This window comes from Trachurus trachurus (assembly GCF_905171665.1).
Source record: "Trachurus trachurus genome assembly, chromosome: 12".
Taxonomy (NCBI): Eukaryota; Metazoa; Chordata; class Actinopteri; order Carangiformes; family Carangidae; genus Trachurus; species Trachurus trachurus.
The window spans coordinates 26,157,661-26,179,975 of NC_139908.1; the positions used below are offsets into that span (position 1 = coordinate 26,157,661).

At 40.0% G+C, this 22,315-nt stretch overlaps 1 protein-coding gene across 2 annotated transcripts in view; it reads right to left on the reverse strand.

The window, feature by feature from the left end:
• Nucleotides 1-9,968, reverse strand: part of syk (spleen tyrosine kinase) — a 28,784-nt gene extending 18,816 nt beyond the window's left edge. Inside the window, exons 1-3 of one of the 2 annotated variants that reach the window (XM_083983768.1) lie at nucleotides 9,895-9,968; nucleotides 9,704-9,782; nucleotides 1,678-2,147 (exon numbers count right to left, since the gene is read on the reverse strand). In XM_083983768.1, coding sequence (XP_083839894.1) covers nucleotides 1,678-2,079 — 402 coding nt within the window. In that variant the 5' untranslated portion in view covers nucleotides 2,080-2,147; nucleotides 9,704-9,782; nucleotides 9,895-9,968. The remainder of the gene's footprint in view (nucleotides 1-1,677; nucleotides 2,148-9,703; nucleotides 9,783-9,894) is intronic. The other variant, XM_083983767.1, reaches the window with a different exon arrangement.
• Nucleotides 9,969-22,315: the final 12,347 nt, after the last annotated feature.

The window sequence follows — 22,315 nt, forward strand, 5'->3', positions numbered from 1 at the left end:
TGTTAATCATCTGCACACTGTCAACATCTAAAAAGTTAAATATTTTAAAAAGTATAAAGAGTTAAAAAGAGAAAAGTAATGCCAATAAAGTCCAGAAAAAGCTGCACGTTTTGATATATGAATTGTTGAAATAGCACAAAGTATGAAGGACTAGAAGAAGACCGTAAAAAGGCGGAAGAAAATGGCCAAACAGAAGAACAATAGTGTGACTGCTCAGCAGTCACACTAATTATTTGACACGAAGCTACATAGATCACACAGTAGTACAATACACACCGCGATAACAGTCAGAGCTGTGCAAGTTCACACTTCACATGGCCTGAAAGCTATTTTCACACAGATTACAGTAAGAGGAGCTACATCACGTTTGCTGAGTCACAAAATTAGAAACTGTTCACATTTCGGGTTTTTTTTCCTTTCTTCTTCTCCTTTTTTTTTGCTCTGCTCTGAGTTTTTCTTTTTCAGTATAACATCCTTCTAACAACCCAAAATGTAATAGTAGCCAATAATGTAATAACTGCAATAACGTAATAATTTTGGCCATTTTAAATGTAATAATGCTAATAATGTAATAACTTGCCGATAATGTAATAAAATGTTTGAGCCAATAACGTGATAACCAGCCAATAATGTAATATCTTATTAGTCCAGTTGGGTGGGGCTTAAAAACTGCTTCATTGTGACATCACAAAATACCAAAAGTTCTAACAGCTGATTTTGAGGCTCAGTTTCTGAGGCTTTGATACTTTCACAGTATTAATATATGCTGCGTTTATAACAACTCGGAGGTCGGAATTCCCAACTCGGGAATTTCCGACTTCCATTGCGTTCACGCTGCAGGAACTTGGAAGAAAAAAAAACATGGATACCTGAAGGAAGTTTGGCATATGAGTGCACATATAATGTTATAGCCTTGATAACAGTTAAACGTTATTTCCGTCACATACGAGGAACACAATTTCACACAATACAACAATCACATCTTAATATAAACGTATTTCATATAGGCTACTGCAATAATACACAAAAATATGCATTCAAACCTCAACAAACAACTAACAACAAACAACAAATTCTAACCGTTTAAGACGAGGGCTGCCATGTTTTGACGTTGTCGTGATGTCAAGTCGGAAAGTCGGAGCTCTGATATGATACCCGAGTTCCCGACCTGTAATTTCCGAGTTTGACGCCGTTCAATTCATTTTTTGGGAGCTCGTTTTTTTCCGACTTCCGAGTTGTCTTGAACGCAGCAATACTAGACCTACTTGATCACCACACCTAAACGTGGACATCCTCCATTACTGTGTGAAGCATATGGAGCAGTACTGGTAGCTGTGTTCTGAAGTGCCAGCTCCACACATGCCAGGATGTGAGATAGCCTACATCTTCTTTTCTTCTTCCGTAGTTCTAAAAGAGCTTTTTTTGTGAATTACTACCACCCGTTGGTGTTGTTTTAGCCTGTGCATGCACAATGTAAGGATCATTCCACAGAGACAATATGCTGGTTATTGTCTGAATGACTGCTTTTGCTTCTTGACCTGGCCACAAGATAATGGACAGGCAAATAAAAAAAAACCTGTGTTGTAGAAATATTTTAACAAGATATTTTAGTCTGAGTGTATTGCTGCTCTTATTCTATCGTTTCTATGAGACTATGTGAATTGTTTTGAAACTCACCTGTAGGTTCCAGGTCTGCTTGACATACTCCCGGATCAGTTTTTCCTTCAGGTCCTCAAACGGCCCCACCTTTGGCTGCATGTTTTTGGGCCGGTTGCATGGCTTCTTGAGCAGAGACACCAGGCCATCCATCTCCTGGGAGTGGTAGTCAATCACATCTATGGGACTCCTGTGGCTCTTACCACCTGCTATAGCATATGTTTCATTTGGTTCTCTCTCAATGGTGTAGTGGTAGCAGCGCCCTGAATGTAACACAGAGAGTGCAAAGCCTCCAAGATAGTTGCGGCTTTGTCGTAGCAGGTACAGGCCATTCACCGAGCCCGACTGCTTCAGGTAGCTCTCTGCCTCCTCCCTGGTGATGTTGCCATAGAAGAATGGCAACGTATTCACCCGGTCGGCCATTTTCCAGACGGTGGCTCCTACAAGGTCAGTCCCCCAACAAGTAGTATAGCCACCAGGATGCAAACAACCTAAAAACAAAAGCAAAAAAAGTAAAATGATGATGTCTGTCATAAAAAAGAAGAAATTGATGGATGATTTAACACTTCACTCAGATCAACATGTCAACAACATGTCATGGTGGTCACTAAATTTAGAGTATTTAGATAAGGTCATGGTGACATCAACACCACCAGACCCAAATGCAAGCTAGGCAAGTGGTTTGTGTTCTGGGTCATCTTTGGTACTGACTGAGTGTTAGTAGTTAGAGTCCTCCCCTGGAAGCCTACAGGTCATCTGTGCAGCAGCTTTTTACGACCCAGAGTTACATTTTGTTGCTAGGCGACATCTAGAGGTCATAGTAATTATGACAGGAGCAAAGGCAAAAGTGCAGTGGTGTATAATATAAAGCAGGGGTCTCCAACCTTTTGCTCTCTGGTTTTACAAAATGAAAATAGCCAAGAGCTACCCATGTTTTGTAACAATCATTCTTTACATTTGTGAAACGTGTGTATCAAAAAAAGAAAAAAGAAAAGACCACACGCACATCCGTTCCAAAAACTTTGGGCAGGTGCTGAGCCGGTAACATGCAAAAATTAAAAAGAAAATAGAACCGCTCGTCTATGTCTGACGAAGAGCGGTTGTTGCTCGAAACGTTACACGTTTAATCTCCTGTGAATAAATGGACTGCATTTTGGAGCCCTGTGGTGTGCGAGCCGTTCTTATTAATTTTTACATTTGTGAAACAAAACTTTGTTTCCCACTCTTCGTGAAAATAGAATGTTTTTAGCCTCTATTTTCCCTTACTGTCAGATATTGTCTCTCCTCTGAGGCTGAAAACCACAGGACATGTCTGTTCTAATGATAGCCTACAATTCAGCGGTCCTGAAATTTGCATTTGTGTTCTATAATCCACATTGCACATCTAGGGGCGGAGCTACGTGGGAAACAGTAGAGGAGACACAGCCTGACAAGGAACCGGGATCTGACACAACACCAGCAAACACTGAGAGCCAGGTAGCATCGTTGCTGCGGGAGAGTCCGTGGAGCTGATTGGATAATTGGATAACCGCACATGAAATGCGGTGCGCTTGCTGCCTCCGAAAAAGTTAAGTCGCACTGACTGCGTGCAGCTATGGCGTCGTTTAGCATGACAGGCGTCTACATTGAAAGTGATGGATTTGTGCATGCAAGAGATGCTACATCTGAACGACCTCCATTGCACGAACACACACTTCAACCAAGGCGGCAGCCAAAATCACCCAGGCATAGGCAGGGAGAATCCTGGATATAGGGTGCAAGTTTTCCGAGTGACCAATTGGGTTTTCAAATTCATGTATAATTCATTAACCCTTTGGCGAGCTACTTGGAACGGGTCTGCGAGCTACTTGTAGCTCAAGCGTTGCATTGGAGACCACTGACAAAGCCCATAGGAGGAAGTTGCAGTGGACGACCAGAGCAACAACTCACAATACTATAGCACAAGAGAGCAGAGCACGATTCCCATGTGAAACACACTTGTGCGGTAAGTAAACCACGACAAGGCCAATGACCATTAATAACTATGGCAACAATGGTAAGAAGGCCACAGGTTTTATTATAACCATCACCACCACTGTATCAGAGGATTATAAAGTTCAACAGTTCATCATCGGGGGACAATGTACTGTAACACAAAATTTCAAATCCAGCCAGTAGCAGTTGAGATACCATGGTGCGATGTGAGACAAACATTTGATCAGTGTCACATACATTTAACCTGCAAGGTAAAACTGACACATGCGTAAAAAATTACCAGCAACACAACGGACCTTGAGCAATCTTCAGACCTCGTCACAGTCACCACGGTAACCGCAATAAAGCTTTCAGACACATGTACAAACTGCTCCACACTGCAGACACCGCGAGAAGTCAGTCAGAAATGAAGAAGCCTTTCACATGACGTGAAGAACCTCAAAGAGAGTCAGTTGCCTTTGTGTAATATTTAGAAACACCAGACCTGAACACACTCACAACTGTCTCATGGAGCAGAGCACAACGCTCAAATCCTATTTCAATCATAATCGTTAACTTGTGCCTGCAAAAGCTCGGCCTCTTTAAGTTTCTAAAATGGTGAATGGACTGCAACACAACGGCTCATAACATCCACTTCACAAAGCCTCACCTTTGCACGCCCACGCACACGCAGCACGGATGGAAGCAAAAGGCTGGCATCCCTCAACATCAACTGTCACATTACTCAACCTTTACAAATGTGACTGGTCAGTTATTTACAAAGGTCATGCCATCTAACAAACACAAGTACAGACACACAAAAAAGGAAAAAAATATACATATCTAATTGACACACAACTTCTCTTGATCATCTCTGAGATGTGTCTACACTCTGACTGGGAGCACAGATCGAGATCTTATCAGATCTTTGACTTTTTTTTCTGTTCTTGTCTCAGACTCTGACACTGGGAGGTGGAGATAGACACTCCTGCTGTGTGCTTCAGGTCACTGTCCTGTTGTAAAATAAACTTCAGCCCATTGTGAGGTCCTGCCTGACTGCGTCCAGTGTTGTCTGAGTCATGCTGATGTAAGAAACCATGCAAGCAGATAATTGGACCCTAGGAGTTTATACTGATAAATGTTAGATTAGATAAGATATACAGCTGTACCAAAGGAGGAGGAGTCAGGATGAAGTTTAGATTGAACAGAATAACACAACACAGAACCTGCTGAAGTCTCCCACTGCTGACACTGGTGCAACCAAGTTTTTCAGATGGTTACACAAGCATACTCTTACATACACAATTTTAATTATTTTAAAGTTATTCAATTACATTACATAAACCAAAGTGAGTGAGAGAGACATTTGCTGTAAAAAAAAAAAGAAAAAAAGATATCACTTCAGTTGTGGTCTCGAATCTCGAGTCCAGCTCAACCGAGACCGAAATGAGACCAAGACTTTGAAAATGCGGTCTCAAGACTGGTCTCAAGTACCACAACACTACAAGAAGGTGCCCATCCTGGAGACTACAGAGACAACGTGTACCTCAAAATAAATAAAGCATGCATATCCTGCATGAGGTCTTCTCTTTAATCTTATATTCAGACTGTGAGAAACCAGATTATCTGATCTGATGGGTCAAAGACTGAATTGTGGCTTCAGTCTTCAGGAAACCAGACGTGATGTTTAGAAGTGAAGTGGTCATCCCTAAACATTTCAGAGAGGATCCAGAGATATGGAGGAACCTGAGCTGAACTTCAAGGGTCATAGTGAAGCAATTTCTGTTTCAATGAAGTTGCACAAATGTCTTAAATCCTCTTTACGCTGTTATTATAAAGTAGCTCATGAGTGCAGATTGATAAAGGAGATGAATTGTGATGATTTTAGCATGGTTTGTGTTCTTTTTGTTTTTTAAACTATGTCCTGAAGCGTCTATGCAGAATTGTGTTGGATGTTAAGCACCACCTGGGATTGTCTGCTACCGTGGAGGACTTCTCTCCTTCACCTTCACACACAGCTGTGGACCTCAGTGAGGAGACGGACGGAGATAAAACGAGGAGAAGACGATGAAAACAGCTTTGGACTGAGACCGTGCAGAGTGTCTGAGCCCAGAGCTGAAGACAGCAGTTCTACCAGCAGTGGAGAGATACAGGTTTATGATCCTCCACAGAGCTAGAACAACTAACTCGTTATACCGCTGTGACAGTAACCGGCAGGATTTATATTTCAGAGGAGGGACAAAAATTCAATAAACTATTATTTATTAATAGGATACTTATTTAATTGGATGTTGAATTAGGAAGGGACGAGCCATCGAACATCCTTTTACAGGGGAGTTACTAATCAATTATGATGTAAAATACTCAGATAATCACTTTATGGCATGAATTTGACAAATATCAACAGATAAATAGGCTAAACAATTAACATGAATACAGGATTACTGTAAAGCGGGGATAGATACATTTTTTAAGTCACGGGGTCTTTAAAGTCGCCTTAGGAACAATCAGGGCAGATATGTCTATGTCTGACACGTTAACAGGGGAAATCCAACAAGTAAGTAATAATAACAGGACCTGAAAGCAACTGCAAAAGTGCTGACTGTATTATTCAAACAAATGGATTATACTCATGTATTCATCTAAATCACAACTAATTAAAAGTATTGCACAATATTTCTTCTTTTTAATTAAATTTGTGCTAAGATGAGATCACAAACCAGCCAACAAAGTTCCTATTTCTATTATAACCTGCAGTTATAATAGACCTGCAGAACCAGGTTCTGAAAGTGTTTCTGAATTTGTGTGTGTGCATGATAACAAGGCTTACTCATTGGGAAACATGCAGAAATATTTTACAGGCTATTTCCTATTTACCAGGTAGAGACATGTAGCCTATGATGTGTGTTTGCTGTCTGAGTCTTGACTTGATGGCGTCACTCAGAGAACTTTCTTTCATCAACCTGCCTCTTTTGTTTTGTATCAATGTCTGTGTTGTTTGCTGTTAGAGAGTTCAGATTTCATTTAGATTTTTTCATGACAACTCTCATCGCTAAATGTGTGTGTTTTACAGGGATCAGCAGAGAGAGACGTGCACATTGAGCTTATAAAAAAGCTGATTGAGCGGCAGCATGGAGGAAGTGGCTGCTGACCGGTCTTACTGTAACATGGAGCTGGTGTCTACTGCAGAACCTGACACAGCCTGAAGAGTCCAGTGAAGGTGTCAGTTCAAATTCAAATTCAATTCAAAGCAACTTCATTAACCCCATGTGGAGCAATTGGTCATGAGCAGCAGCTTGACCTGTACACAGAACAAACCTGTCTCATCCACACAAGAGAAATATGACATAAAAATAAATGAATAAATAGGGCGCCGTTTAGCTCATTTCCTGTCTCTCTCAACTAACCTGTCAATTAAAGGCAAAAAGCCCCAAAAATATACTTTCAAAAAACAAAATAAAATATAAATAAATAAATAAATAGATAAAAACATAAATAATTTTGAGAAGTGGTTTGTTTTTACAAGCAGGTATAGGGCGTATCGACGGTGTGGTGGCAGCAGTGAGACTTCACCTGCATGTCAGACAGATTCATTATACTGTAGTCTTAAGTTAACACACTGAGGCCAAAATAAACTTGGATTGGCCTGCATGGCTACAAACATGGCTGCTGGCCTCACATCTACTTTCTTGGACTGTGAAAGAGACTTAAAACTATCACAACCTCTTTTCAGAGGTTTGCGGCAATTTGGAAACTGGTGACTGGCCTCTGTGTTCAGTTGTCATACAGTTAGGTGTCTCTGTGTGTCGTACGGCCATGTCAGTGTGTTTTAGAGTGAAGGAGCTGTGAAGCTATTCTCTGACTAAATGTTGTCAAGTGTTCGGATAAGTGATATGTCGATAACACACCACAGACTTGGATAAAAGTGTCTACCAAATAATGTTATGTAACATATTGTTATATAATTGGAGACTTCCAGGTCCTTTTCCTCTTATTTGGATTATAATGCTGTAATTTATTGATAATTACTCATTAATTTTGGTTATAACATAAATTATTGGCTGTTACCCAGTGTTGGATGGGTGGATATTATTTGCTTACATTTTTTATTCTGGGGTCCAACCCAGATAGGCATAACCCATAGTCCTAACAGCGCCGGCCCTGTCCCTGTCTCTCTCTCTGCTGATTTCCTGTCTCTCATTCTGTCCCATCACAATAAAGGCACTAAAAGCCTAAACCTAACCAAGCAGATTTAACGTCTAAACTGAATGCGGCATCCATACGTTGATGTGTTGACTAAAATTAGCTACATTGTTGTCAAGCTTGGAAGATTGATTGTAATCTTCACAACTGTTGATTAAACTCAATGTTCATATGAAGAGTCTCACATTTTTCTAAGTGTAGTCATTTTTACTTTTAAGTTTTAAGTTTCAATTGGCTTAATTGGTTGAAAGTTTAATTGGTTGAAAGAAATCCTACCTTTTTCATGGAGACTATAACCTCAGTTTTTTTATGTTTCTTTATCAGATTATTTAAATTATAAAATTATTGAATTTTATCCATATTATAAAATTCATTAGACGTACAAAAAGATTTCTGCAATTTTTTTGGTATTGTTAGAGACAACACAGAGGTAATTTGAATTACCAAGAGCAGCACAATACCTTTAAATCTATTAATCTATAATCTTATATCTAATTTATTATTCACTCTTCTAATGTAGCCTTCAGGTATACTTTCTGTAGCTGGAATAAATACACTTCAGCCTCTGATCCTTTGAAATAACACTATTCTGAGCAGTAATGTACATTTTACTGTGCATAACATAAATATTAGTATAACTCTTTATAATCACATCTGAAAACACAAAACTTCACAGGAAAGTCAAGTTTGACATTTGCAAACTTCACCAAAACTCTGTGCAAACAACAAAGTGCAAAAAACAAAAAATTTGATTTCTGCAATTTCATCTGCAAATAACGATCATGTCAGATGACCAAAAGCTCTTGAACAATGACTAAAACGGACTCTGTGTTAAGACAGTTGCGTCAACCTTTGAATTCAAGCCCTTTCTCTTAGAAAAAGTATTCTTAGCCTCTGCTGCGTTTCCTGCAGTCGACTATCCAGCAGCTACAACTCACAAAACCACAGAGTCTAGGCCTGTTACGCCTACGTGTGTAGCCTACACACTGAGGACCAGTGGTGGGAGAAGAACTCAGACGCTTTGCATAAGTCAAAGAACTAGTGCAACAAATGTCTAAACACTCCACTACTACAAAGAGTTTGTCTGAGTCTGTTTTTGGACCATCAAAGTAAAAAAAAAAATACTTTGGCAGAAAACTGCACTGAATTAAGGTCAGTGTCAGTGTCAGTGTGGCTGGACGCAGCAGAGCTACAGTTCAGTATAGCTGGGTCGTTTGCTTCAGTCGTTGACAATGTGGAAGTCGGCCCCCCCCCAATCTAAGACACTGAACAGAAATCTGGGGAGCGCTGGGGCGATTAATGTGGTTGGAAAGAGGCAAAACCTGAGCTGTGCTACACACACATGAGACAACAACTCACAGGCACACAGCTCAACTGTGACAAAAACTCTGGTGAAGAAAAAGTCCAACATCTCCCTCTGAAATGCACCGAATGAGAAATATGAAGTAGAAAACAAACGCAAAACACGTTCCCAAAATAAGACAAGAATTTGTTAAATTAATTCTTCATCACTTTCGTCCCCTGATTAACAAATGGAGAAGTGTGTTTTTTTCTTATTAAAATAAAAAGCCTACTGCTGTCTGAGTCAGGACAAAATGTTTGTTCCTGTTTCCTAAAATATCATTTACAGTCAATATACCTAGAAAACATCAACCGGTTCTGTGCTGTTCGTGCTGATTCATTCAACTTTTTAGATCATTTATTCCTCCGAAAACACTAGCAAAGTAGCAGCGATGACCACAGCGGTGACCACAGCCAGAGTTTTGTCTCGTTTTGGTCAAAAAAAGTAATTCAGCAAAGTGGCAAAGAAATAAAACTAATCTAAAAACACGGAACTGTGGCAGTTCAGTGTGAAAACGCCCGTCTTAAAACACTTCACGCTGCAACTTACTGTATGTGATGTGGTTGAAGCGGAGCGGGAGCCGGTCCTCTCCTCTACCTCTACCTCGGTCCTCTCAGCTGCCAGCAGCCTGAACAACATGTGAACAAGGTCATCGTCAATTCAGCTCGTCACAAAACAACAGAAGGAAAAAGCAAGCGTTTGGCGGTCAACGCCAGAACAACAGAGGTGGGTTCACTCACTCACAGTGGATCCTGGCTGTGTTTTCCAGCTGGAGCACATTAACCGTCAATGTGTTTACTGACACACACACGCTGCTGGAGCACTGAGGCTTCCTCATTTCAACCACTTCCTTGACAATTTAATTTTTTAACTTCCCTTTTTTTTTTTTTTTTTATCTGAACATTGACCAACGCGTCTGTTTCGCAGAGGAAATGATGTGACAACTGCTGCGACGCAAATGACAGTGCTAATTATTTCAACGCATATGCAAATGATGAAAAAATAAAATGTGTTTTAAATGTTGTTCTTTTTTAATTTGTCTTTTTTTGTGGCATATTTGACTTGAATACATTATTAACTATAAATAATTATAATATAATTTTCCCACTATTTTTTAAACTTTTTTTTTCATGTCTGTCAAGATCTCTTACATCTACTAATTAATTTAATTCTGCAATGATCAGATGATGAGAGTGTTAAGTTGCTATTAAATTCTTAATAAAAAAAAGAAATTCAATATATTTGTGTCTGTCTTGTGCCATTAAATCTTCACATTGAAAAAATGTTGAGTTTTACTTTGGAGAAAATTAATATAAGTATCATACTGGCCATATGTGACAACTACTAATCATACGTGAATATTATGTAAGACAAACCCCAGGTTAGTCATCTTCTTATTTCACTTTGCTGGCAGCTAATTCACTATGTGAAAAAATATTGTGTGGCTGTTTGCACTTCATCCTCTGCCACCAGCGTATACGTACGGTGCCTCGGCTCTGCACTAAGATTATACTCTGTATAGATAAGATTATATCTGTGAAATGTTGTTATGCAGTGTGGTAATGTACTATAATTGGGAGTCTGTTTAAACATCATATCTATTAGCAAAATATGTTGTCAATTTAACACAGAGCATATGATACCACATTACATTATACACATTATCTGATTTATATTATAATTATCATAGATTATTATTGCTGTTAATAATGCATTATTAGTATATGATGCATTAGTAAAGCAGTATTTATACGTTTCAGCTTCTCAAGGATCACTTTAACCTGTATAAATCATTTACATTATATAAGATTTACATATATTCTGAATAAGAAATGTGAATCTAATAAGCAACAATGGCTTTTTATATAATGTAGTGTAGTGGGTAAAAAGTACTGACAGCATGTATGTTTAAACAGATGAAATGACTGTTTCTTTAATTTCCAAGCAGCCATGGTTGATTGACAGGTCCAGTTCAGCTGGATCAGTCTATATGATGGATGGATCCATTAATGAAGTCAGTGGGTTTAAAACATAGTGTTGCATTCACATTTGCATCTCCTGCCTCAGTTATCACAACTTCTGTGTTGACCACACTTTCACTTCAAGGCGCTGCGTGTGTGTGACCGTGTGTGTGCATGTGTGTGTGACTGCGTGTGTGCCGGCCGCTGTTAGCAGCACTGAGCCATGTAAAGCAGCAAGGACAGTCAGTCAGTCAGTCAGTCAGTCAGTCATGTGTCATTACCAGAACATGTTTACCACTCCGGAAGTGCCAGCTGCCCGTGGTGCGTTCACACTCAACAGCACAGCGTCAGTGAAACACACACACACACACACACGCCGGTGCTGAGGGGTTCAGTGGTCCGCTCACCAGCACCGTGGCCAAAAAGTCTCACCTCAATTAAAATGACAAATTCATGTAAATGTGAAATGTTTGTGCCAGTAACTACAGTAGGAGACATGACGTGTGTGTGCGTGTGTGTGTGTGTGTGTGTGTGTGTGTGTGTGTGTGTGTGTGTGTGTGTGTGTGTGTGTGTGTGTGTGTGTGTGTGTGTGTGTGTGTGTGTGTGAGACAGTTCTAGCCCTTCACACTTCCTCCCTGGGCTGTTTGAAGATTAAAGTCAGGGTTCAGGACTCTGGTTCAGGTTGAGGATCGTACTGTAGCTGTGAGTGAGCTGCTGCGTTCTCACGTACTGTGTATAAATACACAAGTGTGCGTGTGTCCACACTGTGCAAGTGTTTGTGTTTGTGTGAATTGCTCTTGTTGGTGCACACACACACACACACACACACACACACACACGTGTATTTTCCTCATCACTTTGATCTCATGCACATGTTCTCTTTAACTGAATGCCTTCTGTAACTTAAAAAACCATTCATGCTAAATTTTCATTTTCAATTTCATATACTCATGCATGTGCGACTTTGATGTATTTTCAAATACATAGATTGACATAACTATCTATTTTTGAAAAAGAAGAGTTCCATTTTCCATTTTCATAAACTAAGAGGCCAACAGGATTGCTTTACCTTCGTGAGTTATTATAAAACCAGCGATATCATAACACAGCCTGTCAGCACAAAGACCATTCCTGCCTCTAACTCCTCAATTCACTATGAACAAACTTGTGATGATAAAAAACAAAATTCTCCAAAGCCTGATGCAGAAGTGATTTAAAAACCACTTCCATTACATCTGTTACAACATCAAAGCATAACTAAAAAGAGTTTTCCCATCATGAGAAATGAAATGAAAATAATCTGCATCATTCATCTCTTTAAAAAAGCAAAGAATTAAAAAAAAAAGAAGCATTGTATGATTTTGCGGATCGGCGGCCTGCAGCAGAGTCAGAGGGGGGAGCAGGAAAACAACGCACCATGAAAGAGATTGTGCAACTCTGTGACATTTCAGACAACAACAGGCTGAAGGGAGGTCGCGGTGGGCCTGCAGGTTGGTTTGGAGCCGATACACAGAGGAGTGGAAAAATCTCACCGTATGTGCTGTGTTTTTTTTTTTGTTTTGTCTGTTTTTTGTTACTGTGGCTGTGTCAAACTCACATCTGCTCCTTACTGAAGGAAGTGAAGTCAAATGTCTTCACTTCCTCAGCGGCTCTGGCCACAGCTCAGTGAGGCCTCAGAGGCCTGGCTGCAGGTCTTCATTTACACACGAGCTGTCACCTTTATCTTTGCAACCCAGAACTAATTAGTTTTATATTGAAATGTCTTGTTTTTTAAACTCCTTCCTGCTTCTGGAGAATTTCACTGTTTTCTCACATGTGACTATAACGGACTTGAGACTTGACGACTCTGATGACCCCTGGAGTCTCTTCTCCTCTCTCTACATTCATCTTGACTGGTTTCACATTTAGCAAAAATCGGAGGGATGGGTTTTTTTTTTTGTTTCGTGAAGATTAATTATCATTAATAGTTATTTTGATTTTCTAAAATTTCCCATGAATTTACCAGGATTTCAATAACAAAAACATTCAAGCAGAACTCCAGTCTCCACGGCTCCATCTTGTGGAAGAACAGAACAACTACAGTCAGGGAGGGGATGAAGATTCATCCTCACTGTAAAACACCACCACCAACAAATACATGCATGTTGCACTTGTGTATATTTTAAATGGTATATAGACTTCAGTGTTTTATATATTTTGTTTTATACTTTTTTATTGTACTTTCTTTGGGAGAGGCCAGAGACAAACTCCCACTGAGGTGAACAATAAAGTTAATCAATCAACAAATAATCAATATTTGGATCAGTTATTCTTCGTCATTCATTAGTCAAAATATCAAAAATAATTGTACTACTCAGTCTGATAAGAGATGCATAATTAGTTATATATTTTCATTTATAATGTATTTGTAATAAACTATGTGATTTATGTAAAATACACTGTGGTAAGCCTACACTAACATCATATTTAAATATAAACGTTAATTTAAATACACAAAGAACTCCTCTGCACAGAGGAAAAGTGTGTGTTGTGGTATTCAAACTGCACCACATTATGTCTGAGTCTCTGCTTGCTTCTGCCAGGTTCCTCTTTTCTATTCTTAAATATCATCACAAACAAGTTGAGTTGCTGCTGCGTTACCGACACTTCCGGACCGTCCCTGCATGGGCACAGCTTAACACAGAAAATATGATGTAAATGTCAAGTTTGTCCCTCAGTCCTCTGGCCTTCAGAACCTTCAGGAGAACTGTTCATGTCTCATCCACTGATGTATATCACCAAGAGCAAAAGGATGAATATCTACAGTAAATCAAAACGGCTGTAGCTAATGTATTACAGTGGCATGATAAATCTACAGCTATATGCTCTGATAAAATGCATCATTAATGCTCCCTTTCATTTGGTTTGTATTTCTTACATAACACACAGAGGTTCTAACATATCCTGTGTGAACGGTGTTGAGAAAGCTGGAGGCCGCCAGTTACTTCACACTGGAAGAAGTTGAACTACAGCAAAGCTGCACCACAGGGAAATCTACTTTAGTAACTACAGCTATTCTAGAAAGCAGTGGTTCTCCAACTTTTTTTTACATCAAGGACCCTAAACTGACACAAATTAGACCACAGACCTCTCATTGGACAACATTTTTGAAACAAACACCAGAAATACACAAATATTTGTTCTGAGTCTGAATAATGTAAAACTTTTAGTCAGTATGTTCAAATTACTGCCAATGTCATGAATTATTGGAATGAAAAAAAAAAAGTAATATTTCTGGGGGAAGAAATGTGGTAACATTTTTAAAGAAAAAGTTTGGGACCCCCTTGAACCCACTTAAGGACCCGGTCCCCAGACCCTACTTTGAGAACCAATGCTATTGGACCACTACATTGCAGATCATCATTTGTTTTGTTTTGTTTATTTGGATCCTCATTAGCTGTTACTGATTGATTGAAAACTTTATTGAACAACATTAGACAAGTGTTCAAAAGGATTAAAAACACAATAAAGCCCAAAGGCTTATTTCCATTGTGGTCCTATTTGATGGTACACAACAGCTACTCTTCCTGGGGTCATAATCAGTTTTTTTTTCTTCAGCTATAACCCAGTGTACTGAGGTAGAGACTGCAACCACCTGCTCACCCAGGAGCTGGACTCAGGTCAGTGAGTCTGTAAAGGACCGGTTTGAGGACTCAGTGCTGCTGGAGTCATAGGAGAATGAAAACAGCAGAAATACTGACTTCGACAGAACAGTTGGACACACCACACTACATTAACATCTGTACAGACACTGCAGTCAAGGACTGGACACTGCTTTCCAATCAACCCCCTATGGATAACGATGATCATCCAGACCCTCCTCAACCACAGAGAGTCAGAGTCAGAGCTCAGCAGAACACTAAGGCCAAAAAGACAGTAGATAACAACTAGAATAAAAAGATAAGGTAAATAATATGATAAATAAAAGAACAAACCCACAAAAAGGATGAGAACCATCACTGGCTACAAGGAGAAGAAGAGCAGGTTTTCATCACTCAGCATGTTAAGACTTCTGGGTGAGTGTTTGCAGGAAAAGCTTGATTCTCATCTACAAGAAATACAGTGTACAAATATCCATCCCTCCAAAACCACAACATTCAGGATATAGGGGATATAGAGTAAGCTCCACAAACACATCAACTTCTACAACAGTGCCCTCTAGTGACGTGGACTCTTTTCAACTCTTCCCTAACGTCTACGTCTTCTGTTCAGCAACTGACTTCAAATATGAAACTGCTTTCCTAAAAATCTCCCGAAACACTGACACTGTAAAGAATCCCAACCAGGAGAGCTTCACAGTAATGGTAGTGAAGACTCCCATGATGCCATGCTCTCATGATTTCATCACCTCACACCTTCTTTTGTTGTTGTTTTTATTGTGAAGCCTCTAGAGACTGCACAGTCCCCCTTCACATTTGCATATTTCTCCCAGAGGACCTGTGTTCTCCCCACACCCTGCACACTGAACCGGCCCACCCCTTCTCATGCTGGGTGCAAGATGTCACAACTCTTGAGTAAATCTTCAGGATGGTTAAAGTTATTCTGTACATTAAAGAAAATCTCAAGGCTCTCCACACCTGGACATACAAACAGGGTTAGGGTTATTCAGTGTTTTTTTGTCTCTTGTATGCACATATCATAATTGTCACCTTGGCTTATGTTTGGTTATGTTTCTCAGAAAATTGGAATAAAATGTCAATCCAAAAAAAAACCAAACAAACATAAGTCCATCCAGTGTGGGTTAAATGACTGTTTGCACATTTCAGATGGTGCTTTTTGTGGATACTGACACCATGGGTCTGTGTTGAAGCAGAGAAGGTGAAATTACTATCTTGTTAATTTCCAGTAGCTATGTGTGCATGTGTGTGCATGTGTGTGCATGTGTGTGTGACTGTGTGTGTGCTGGCGGTGTCAGCAGCACGGAGCTATGTAAAGCAGTCAGACAGTCAGTCAGTCCATCAGTCATGTGCCATTACCAGAACATGTTGCTGTGTGTGTGTGTGTGTGTGTGTGTGTGTGTGTGTGTGTGTGTGTGTGTGTGTGTGTGTGTGTGTGTGTGTGTGTGTGTGTGTGTGTGTGTGTGTGTGTGTGGTAAAATCATTACCTTCATCTGCGTTGCTCCTCCTCCTCTCTGCAGCCACATCTTGCAGTATCCTGAAAAATTAACAATACAATTATACAACATAATGTTATCAATAATTATCTAACATCATATTACTTATCATTATAGTAAATAATAAACAGTAGTAATTCAGTGAGTCCATTCATGTGCCCAGTCTTTTGATGACAGTGAACAATGGATCTCTCGATGTCTCCAGGTGAGGTTCTTATAACTGTGGAACAACTCAGTGTCCTCAGGGGTTAACCCAGACCTCTGACAGTCAGAGACCATCTCCTTGGTCTTGGAAGTTCTCAATAGGAATCAGTTCTTGATGCTCCATTCACTAAAGGTCATTATCAGATCCCTGTACTGTATTTCTGGATGTGGTCAACAGAAACAGAGCCAGAACAGTGAAGCTTTAAAGGAGACATAATATTCTGCCCCTTTTCCACAAATTCAAATAGTGCCCAGTTGTCTTAAAGACATGTCTGTGACATGCTTTGGTCAAAATCCCGAAAGGATCAAACATCACAGCTCTTTTCATCCTCTCTAAACAGCCCTGTTCAGAACAGCTGGTTTCAGTGCCTGTCCCTTTAAATGCAAATGAACCACTGCTTGCCCCGCCCCTTCTACTGGTACCAGGTAGGGGTGGGGTTATGCAAATTCAAAAACTAGTTACATCATTGCCAGACAACTGAGGGAACAGCTTGTAAAACCACATGGATTTCAACCTAGGGAGCCTGAAAATTACTGGGTTTTTTTTGTCAATTCTCACATTCTGGGGGCCAGAAGGCAAGATAAACACCCAAATAAAGAGCCTTCAAAAAGTGATATTTCCATAATATGTCCCCTTTAATGATATGCTCACTGGTTATTCACAAGTGCCGCAAACTCATCACACTTGGCCAAGGAGATAACATTTCCCATGAGCTTCTCTCTCCGTCTCCTAGCCTTTAGCCTAGCCTCAGCTTTGCATCCATGATACACAGAATGCATGATGCACCCCACTTGCCATTATCTGCACAACAGTATAGGCTCTGGCACTCTGAATAGTAGCAGTGGCACTTGTTGGGAGTTCAGCAGCAGTCCCCTCCATGAGTTGACCAGTTCTAACAGGTAACTGCAAATAGGAGAACATGTGACCACCACAGTGCATCTGACCCAATCAGTGCACTCGTGGAATAAAACAGAGAACACAGAGCTGTCTCCTCTGGCACAAACAGGTCCATCTCCACCAAACTGTATTTCTGTATCTAAACAAACACCTTGTTCTTTCAGCCAATATTTCCTGGTGATGTGTGTCTCTTGATATACATCACTCACTGTGTTATTGTCCGTTCTGACCAGAGCTTAGTGACCACAAGTGACTGAAGAAGTCTTAGTGTCAGTGGGACATCCTGGAGTTCCAGGCAGCTTATGTGAACACACACACACACACACACACACACACACACACACACACACACACACACACACACACACACACACACACACACACACACACACACACACACACACACACACACACACACACACATACCTCTCACAGTCTGAGAGAGAGTGTGTTCAATGTGTTTTCTATTGTTTCATATTAAAGAGTTAAAGCACATTTGTCCTACTTTTCCTTTTAGAGAGGTTTATGGCATTGGGCACCAGTGGAAAGTGAGCTAAAAGACCTATTAAACTAAGATGTTAGGCTGAGAGGCCTCAGAGGTTTACAGAGGAATTACTGAAAACATGTAGGAGTGTTTTGGAGTTTTGTATTGTTCTTGTGAAGTTTGTCCTGTATGTGGCTTTTTATAGAACAGGACCAAAAAATACCAAAAAAAAACAAGTTGATGTAGTTCAGGTTGGGCTTTAGTGATGTGCAAAACTTTGATCTTGCAGATTTATTTATTATTTATGATCTATTTAAGTATTCCTTATTTTCTTGTCTTTATTTGTAACAAATGTGGTTTTTGATTATGTTCTTCATGAGTGAGGTTTTCATATAAGCCCTTTTGGGTTTCATAGCTCCCCCTTAGCACATCCCAATCATAATAACTGTTCATACTATCACCCTCATGCTGATGAATACTCCAGAGTAGTTTTTTAAGACTTTTATTTGCCATTTACTTCACATGACAGTCTATAGCAGTAGGCTAACTCCATATGACCTCTGTACTCTGAAGCCTGGTGATGTATGATTTAACCTAAACTAGTGTTATACTCTCCAAATCTGTCTGTGCCCGATTGTCCCTGATGGTCCATTTGACGAAAAAAGTTCACCACAACAGACTTGGTGTGGACATTAGTGTCGTCAGTCCATGCAGCGATTATTTCAAGGGCACAAACTACGCATACACCTCCCCAATCGAGCAGAGAGAGGTATATCAACAGCAACAACAACACATCAGTCAAGTGAGTCAGCATGGTGAGAATGCGTCAGCAGGGAGACTGGACAAGACAAGGCAAGAAATGGAGCGAGTCCCATTAAATTCAGACAAGAAGCACTAACCCTGGTGTCCACTTCAGACAGCCATCTGCAGTGGAATTACTCACTGCAGGCACCTCTGCCCAGGGACAAAGAATGTGGGTTTTCATCAGGGTTGGAGGGAAGCCAACATCAGCTGACAGGACTCCAACGGCACAAGGCAGGGAGCTGAAAGTCAACCTATAGGGATGCTGGGGCTTACAATATGCTGGACGTCACATGGCCTGTAGGGAAGGTCAGCCACTGAGACAGCAGAGCTTGTGTTAAGGGGGCTGTGGATCAAGAGAGGAGAGCCACAAGTGGGACACAAGTCAGGGGCTTGATCTGTCCCATGCAGGTAAATGATGTTGAAGGACCACAGACATCCAATAACCCAGAGGACCCCAGGACTTCTGATTGAAATGTGTTGAATAGGAGTTAGGGCCTATCTAAATGAAGAATATGTATCCAGGTAAGAGAAGGAACTGCAGAAATGTGGCAGAAAAAGGAACTTCAGTTCAGCCAGTTCAGCTGTTCAATCATCTCCCATGAACTTATCAGCACACATGCAGCAAACCTGCAGCCAGGTGGGATTCAAACAAAGCGTATCTTTGAAGTATAGCTCCAATGTGAAATACGAGAAGCCTCATGTGCCATGATCATTACAAGAGTCATTTGTATGTATGTTGAAATCTATGTACATACAAAGTAAAACAATATAACTTAAGTGCTTTGAAGATGGAAAATTTTAGTCTATACAAATACACTGCCTATCCAAAAAAAAGTCACACATAATATTTCGTTAGCTTTGATTACGAAATGCATTTGCTGTGGCATCATTTCAACAAGCTTCTGTAATGTCACAACATTTATTTCCGTCCAGAGTTGCATTAATTTTTCAAACATTCTCATGGGGTAAAGGTCTGGACTCTGTGGTCACATTGGGCCGCATTTCTTTCTTGAAGATGATGGTTTCCCACTATCCTTCCAGTTTTAAATAATATAATGCCTTGGACAGTTCAATCTCCTTAGATGTTTTATTTGCTTGATGCACGCCAATAATTTGACCCTTCTGAAACATCTTCTCCACGACCACAGGATGCATCTTCCGACCTGGTTGTTTAAAAAATGAGACTGCTTGTTAAAAAAAAAAGAAAAGAAAAAAGAGACTGCATCAGTTAGGGTTAGAAGTTGTTGCCAGCTGAAACATATGCATCCATGCAGGAATTATCCAATGGGAGGCTCTTAACCTATTCTCTTTAAAACTCTTTACGTTAAATCCAAGTGGTGACTTTTTTGTGGATGGGCAGTGATCAATCCTGAAGCCTATCAGTTGATATGTAGGGTCCAAAATGATGAGACTACTTTCAAGTGAAGTCTGACATGTTTCAAATTTGAGGAATTAAAAAATATAGAAGAATGACCTAATATTATAAATTTTATAGCCTATATGGGCCTACAAACTTTACTCTAGATTTCATATATTAAGAATGTATCTTCATGCCGTATGTGCAGAGGATGTAGGCCTAGGTGACACTGACATACATTTCTGTAGGCTGATATCACGATCACAGTCATTGCCCACTCCCACCATTCATGTTAAATGAACTGCGACTTTACAATCCTCCATGCATGTAGCTTCCCCACATGGCTGAACGTTTGGTGCCTGCGACGACAGCAGCGCCTCCGCACCGAGCAGGCTCTGTCTGTGCAGCTGCTCCTCCGCATTGCCTACGTCGGTCCATTTCTGCCCTGGGACATGAGTCTGTCTCAGTCTCACTCGTCTCTCTCACATAGCCTACTTTAACGTCCTCCATCTCCGCCGCTCCGTGTTTACTGTTTAGTCAAACTGCATGTGGCGGATGTCCTCTGCATGAAACAGTCAGAGTAATGATGCAGCGACGTGAATCGATAGTGGCGGTCATCATACTCACCCTGCAGAGTGCAGTCCATTCACTCTGAGCATCGCTCTTTCACCCCATTGTTATGATCCCGTGGGCTCGCCTACTTCAAGTCTCTATCTCTCTGTGTGTGTGTATGCGGGAGATCAGTGTGAGTGTGTGATGTGGACGGGACGGGTGGTGTTTTCACGGCTCAGCAGCAGAAGCATCCTTTTAACACTGCTTTTAATGTTTGTAGATGCAGAAAATGTACTTCCGTTCTGGGGATGCCAGAACACAGGATCCTGGATTCCTATTGGAGATGCAGGGACACAACGACTTGACTCTGCCGACCAATGATGATGCTCTCTGAAACACATCACCAGGCTGTCAGACCTCTCTCCTCTTCACTTCTGTGTCACTTTTCAAATTTAAACCTGAGCTGTATGATATGAATAGTGTCAATATGGTTTCCATAAGCTATATATCTACAGTAGCCCACTGTAAATCTAAAAAATATCAACAGGACAGTTTCATACATTGACATGTATCTATGTTTAACCCAAACAAATGTTGTTATGCAGGCTTATTGTTGGCATAAGCCTGTCAATGTTGATATTATACACAACTGGTTCACAGTCTCAAACCTCTTTCCCAGAAAAGGGAAAATAAATAAAACTCTATTAAGAAAAACATATAGCCTAAGCATATAGATTATTTAATATTACATACTGTTTTGATAAACCTGGATAATAAATATATTTGTCTGTATCCATAGTATGTGGTTAACGTACTGTAGTTATCATAGAAATTTGTAGATTTATAGATAAGAAAATAAATATTTAGATGGGCATTTCATAAACATATCAGGGGAATGAACAGTAGCCTAGTAAATATATATCCTGGTAGCCTATGTATATAGCTACTATTTCTCTGCTGAGGGAAATGCAAATGTCTTGCATTTGTAATAATAATAATAGTTTTTAATATATAATACAAAACACTTATGAAACAAACGAAGCAAAGATATGGCTGCATCACTCTGGATATAGGGAAATAATTACATGTAATACTACTACTAACAATAATAATAATGGGGTTAGAGTTAAAGAAAAAAGAAAAGAAAAATAAACTACAAGTGCATGGGGAATATGAGAAAGAGAACCCAGAGATGAAAGATGATGATTGGAATAATGCCTCGGACAGCGCAAAAGGTTCAAAGATACACCCTCCCTCCAACATCTTTCATTATAACATTAACTCCTCTTCACCATGTTCCAAATGTAAGTTATAGAGTTGTAGTTATAGAGACTGTCTCATCCATTGTCGTGGTAAAGCAGGAAAATACAGCAATTTGGGGCAGGAAATTCATAATTCATAAGATCTATTAGCTACTACTCGGGTCGACCCACTATGTTACTTTGGGATATTTAATGCCTGTACGACTGATATATATTTCAAGGAATTCTACAAAAAGGAAAATATGCTAAGTCATGATTTGACATGCATGTTATATTGCAATTTATAGAATAGCTAAAGGAGCAATTTTTGTTGTATCTAGTGTCTTAGTTGACTGTTGTTCTATTTTTCAATTTTATTTTGTTTTATTTGGATCTCTCATATAGAATAGAGTAGGCTAGCATGATTGTGGTGTTTTGTTTTTAGTTAACAACCAGACACATTAAATGTGGGCTATATTAATAAGCATTCAGTGACCCTTCCAATCCC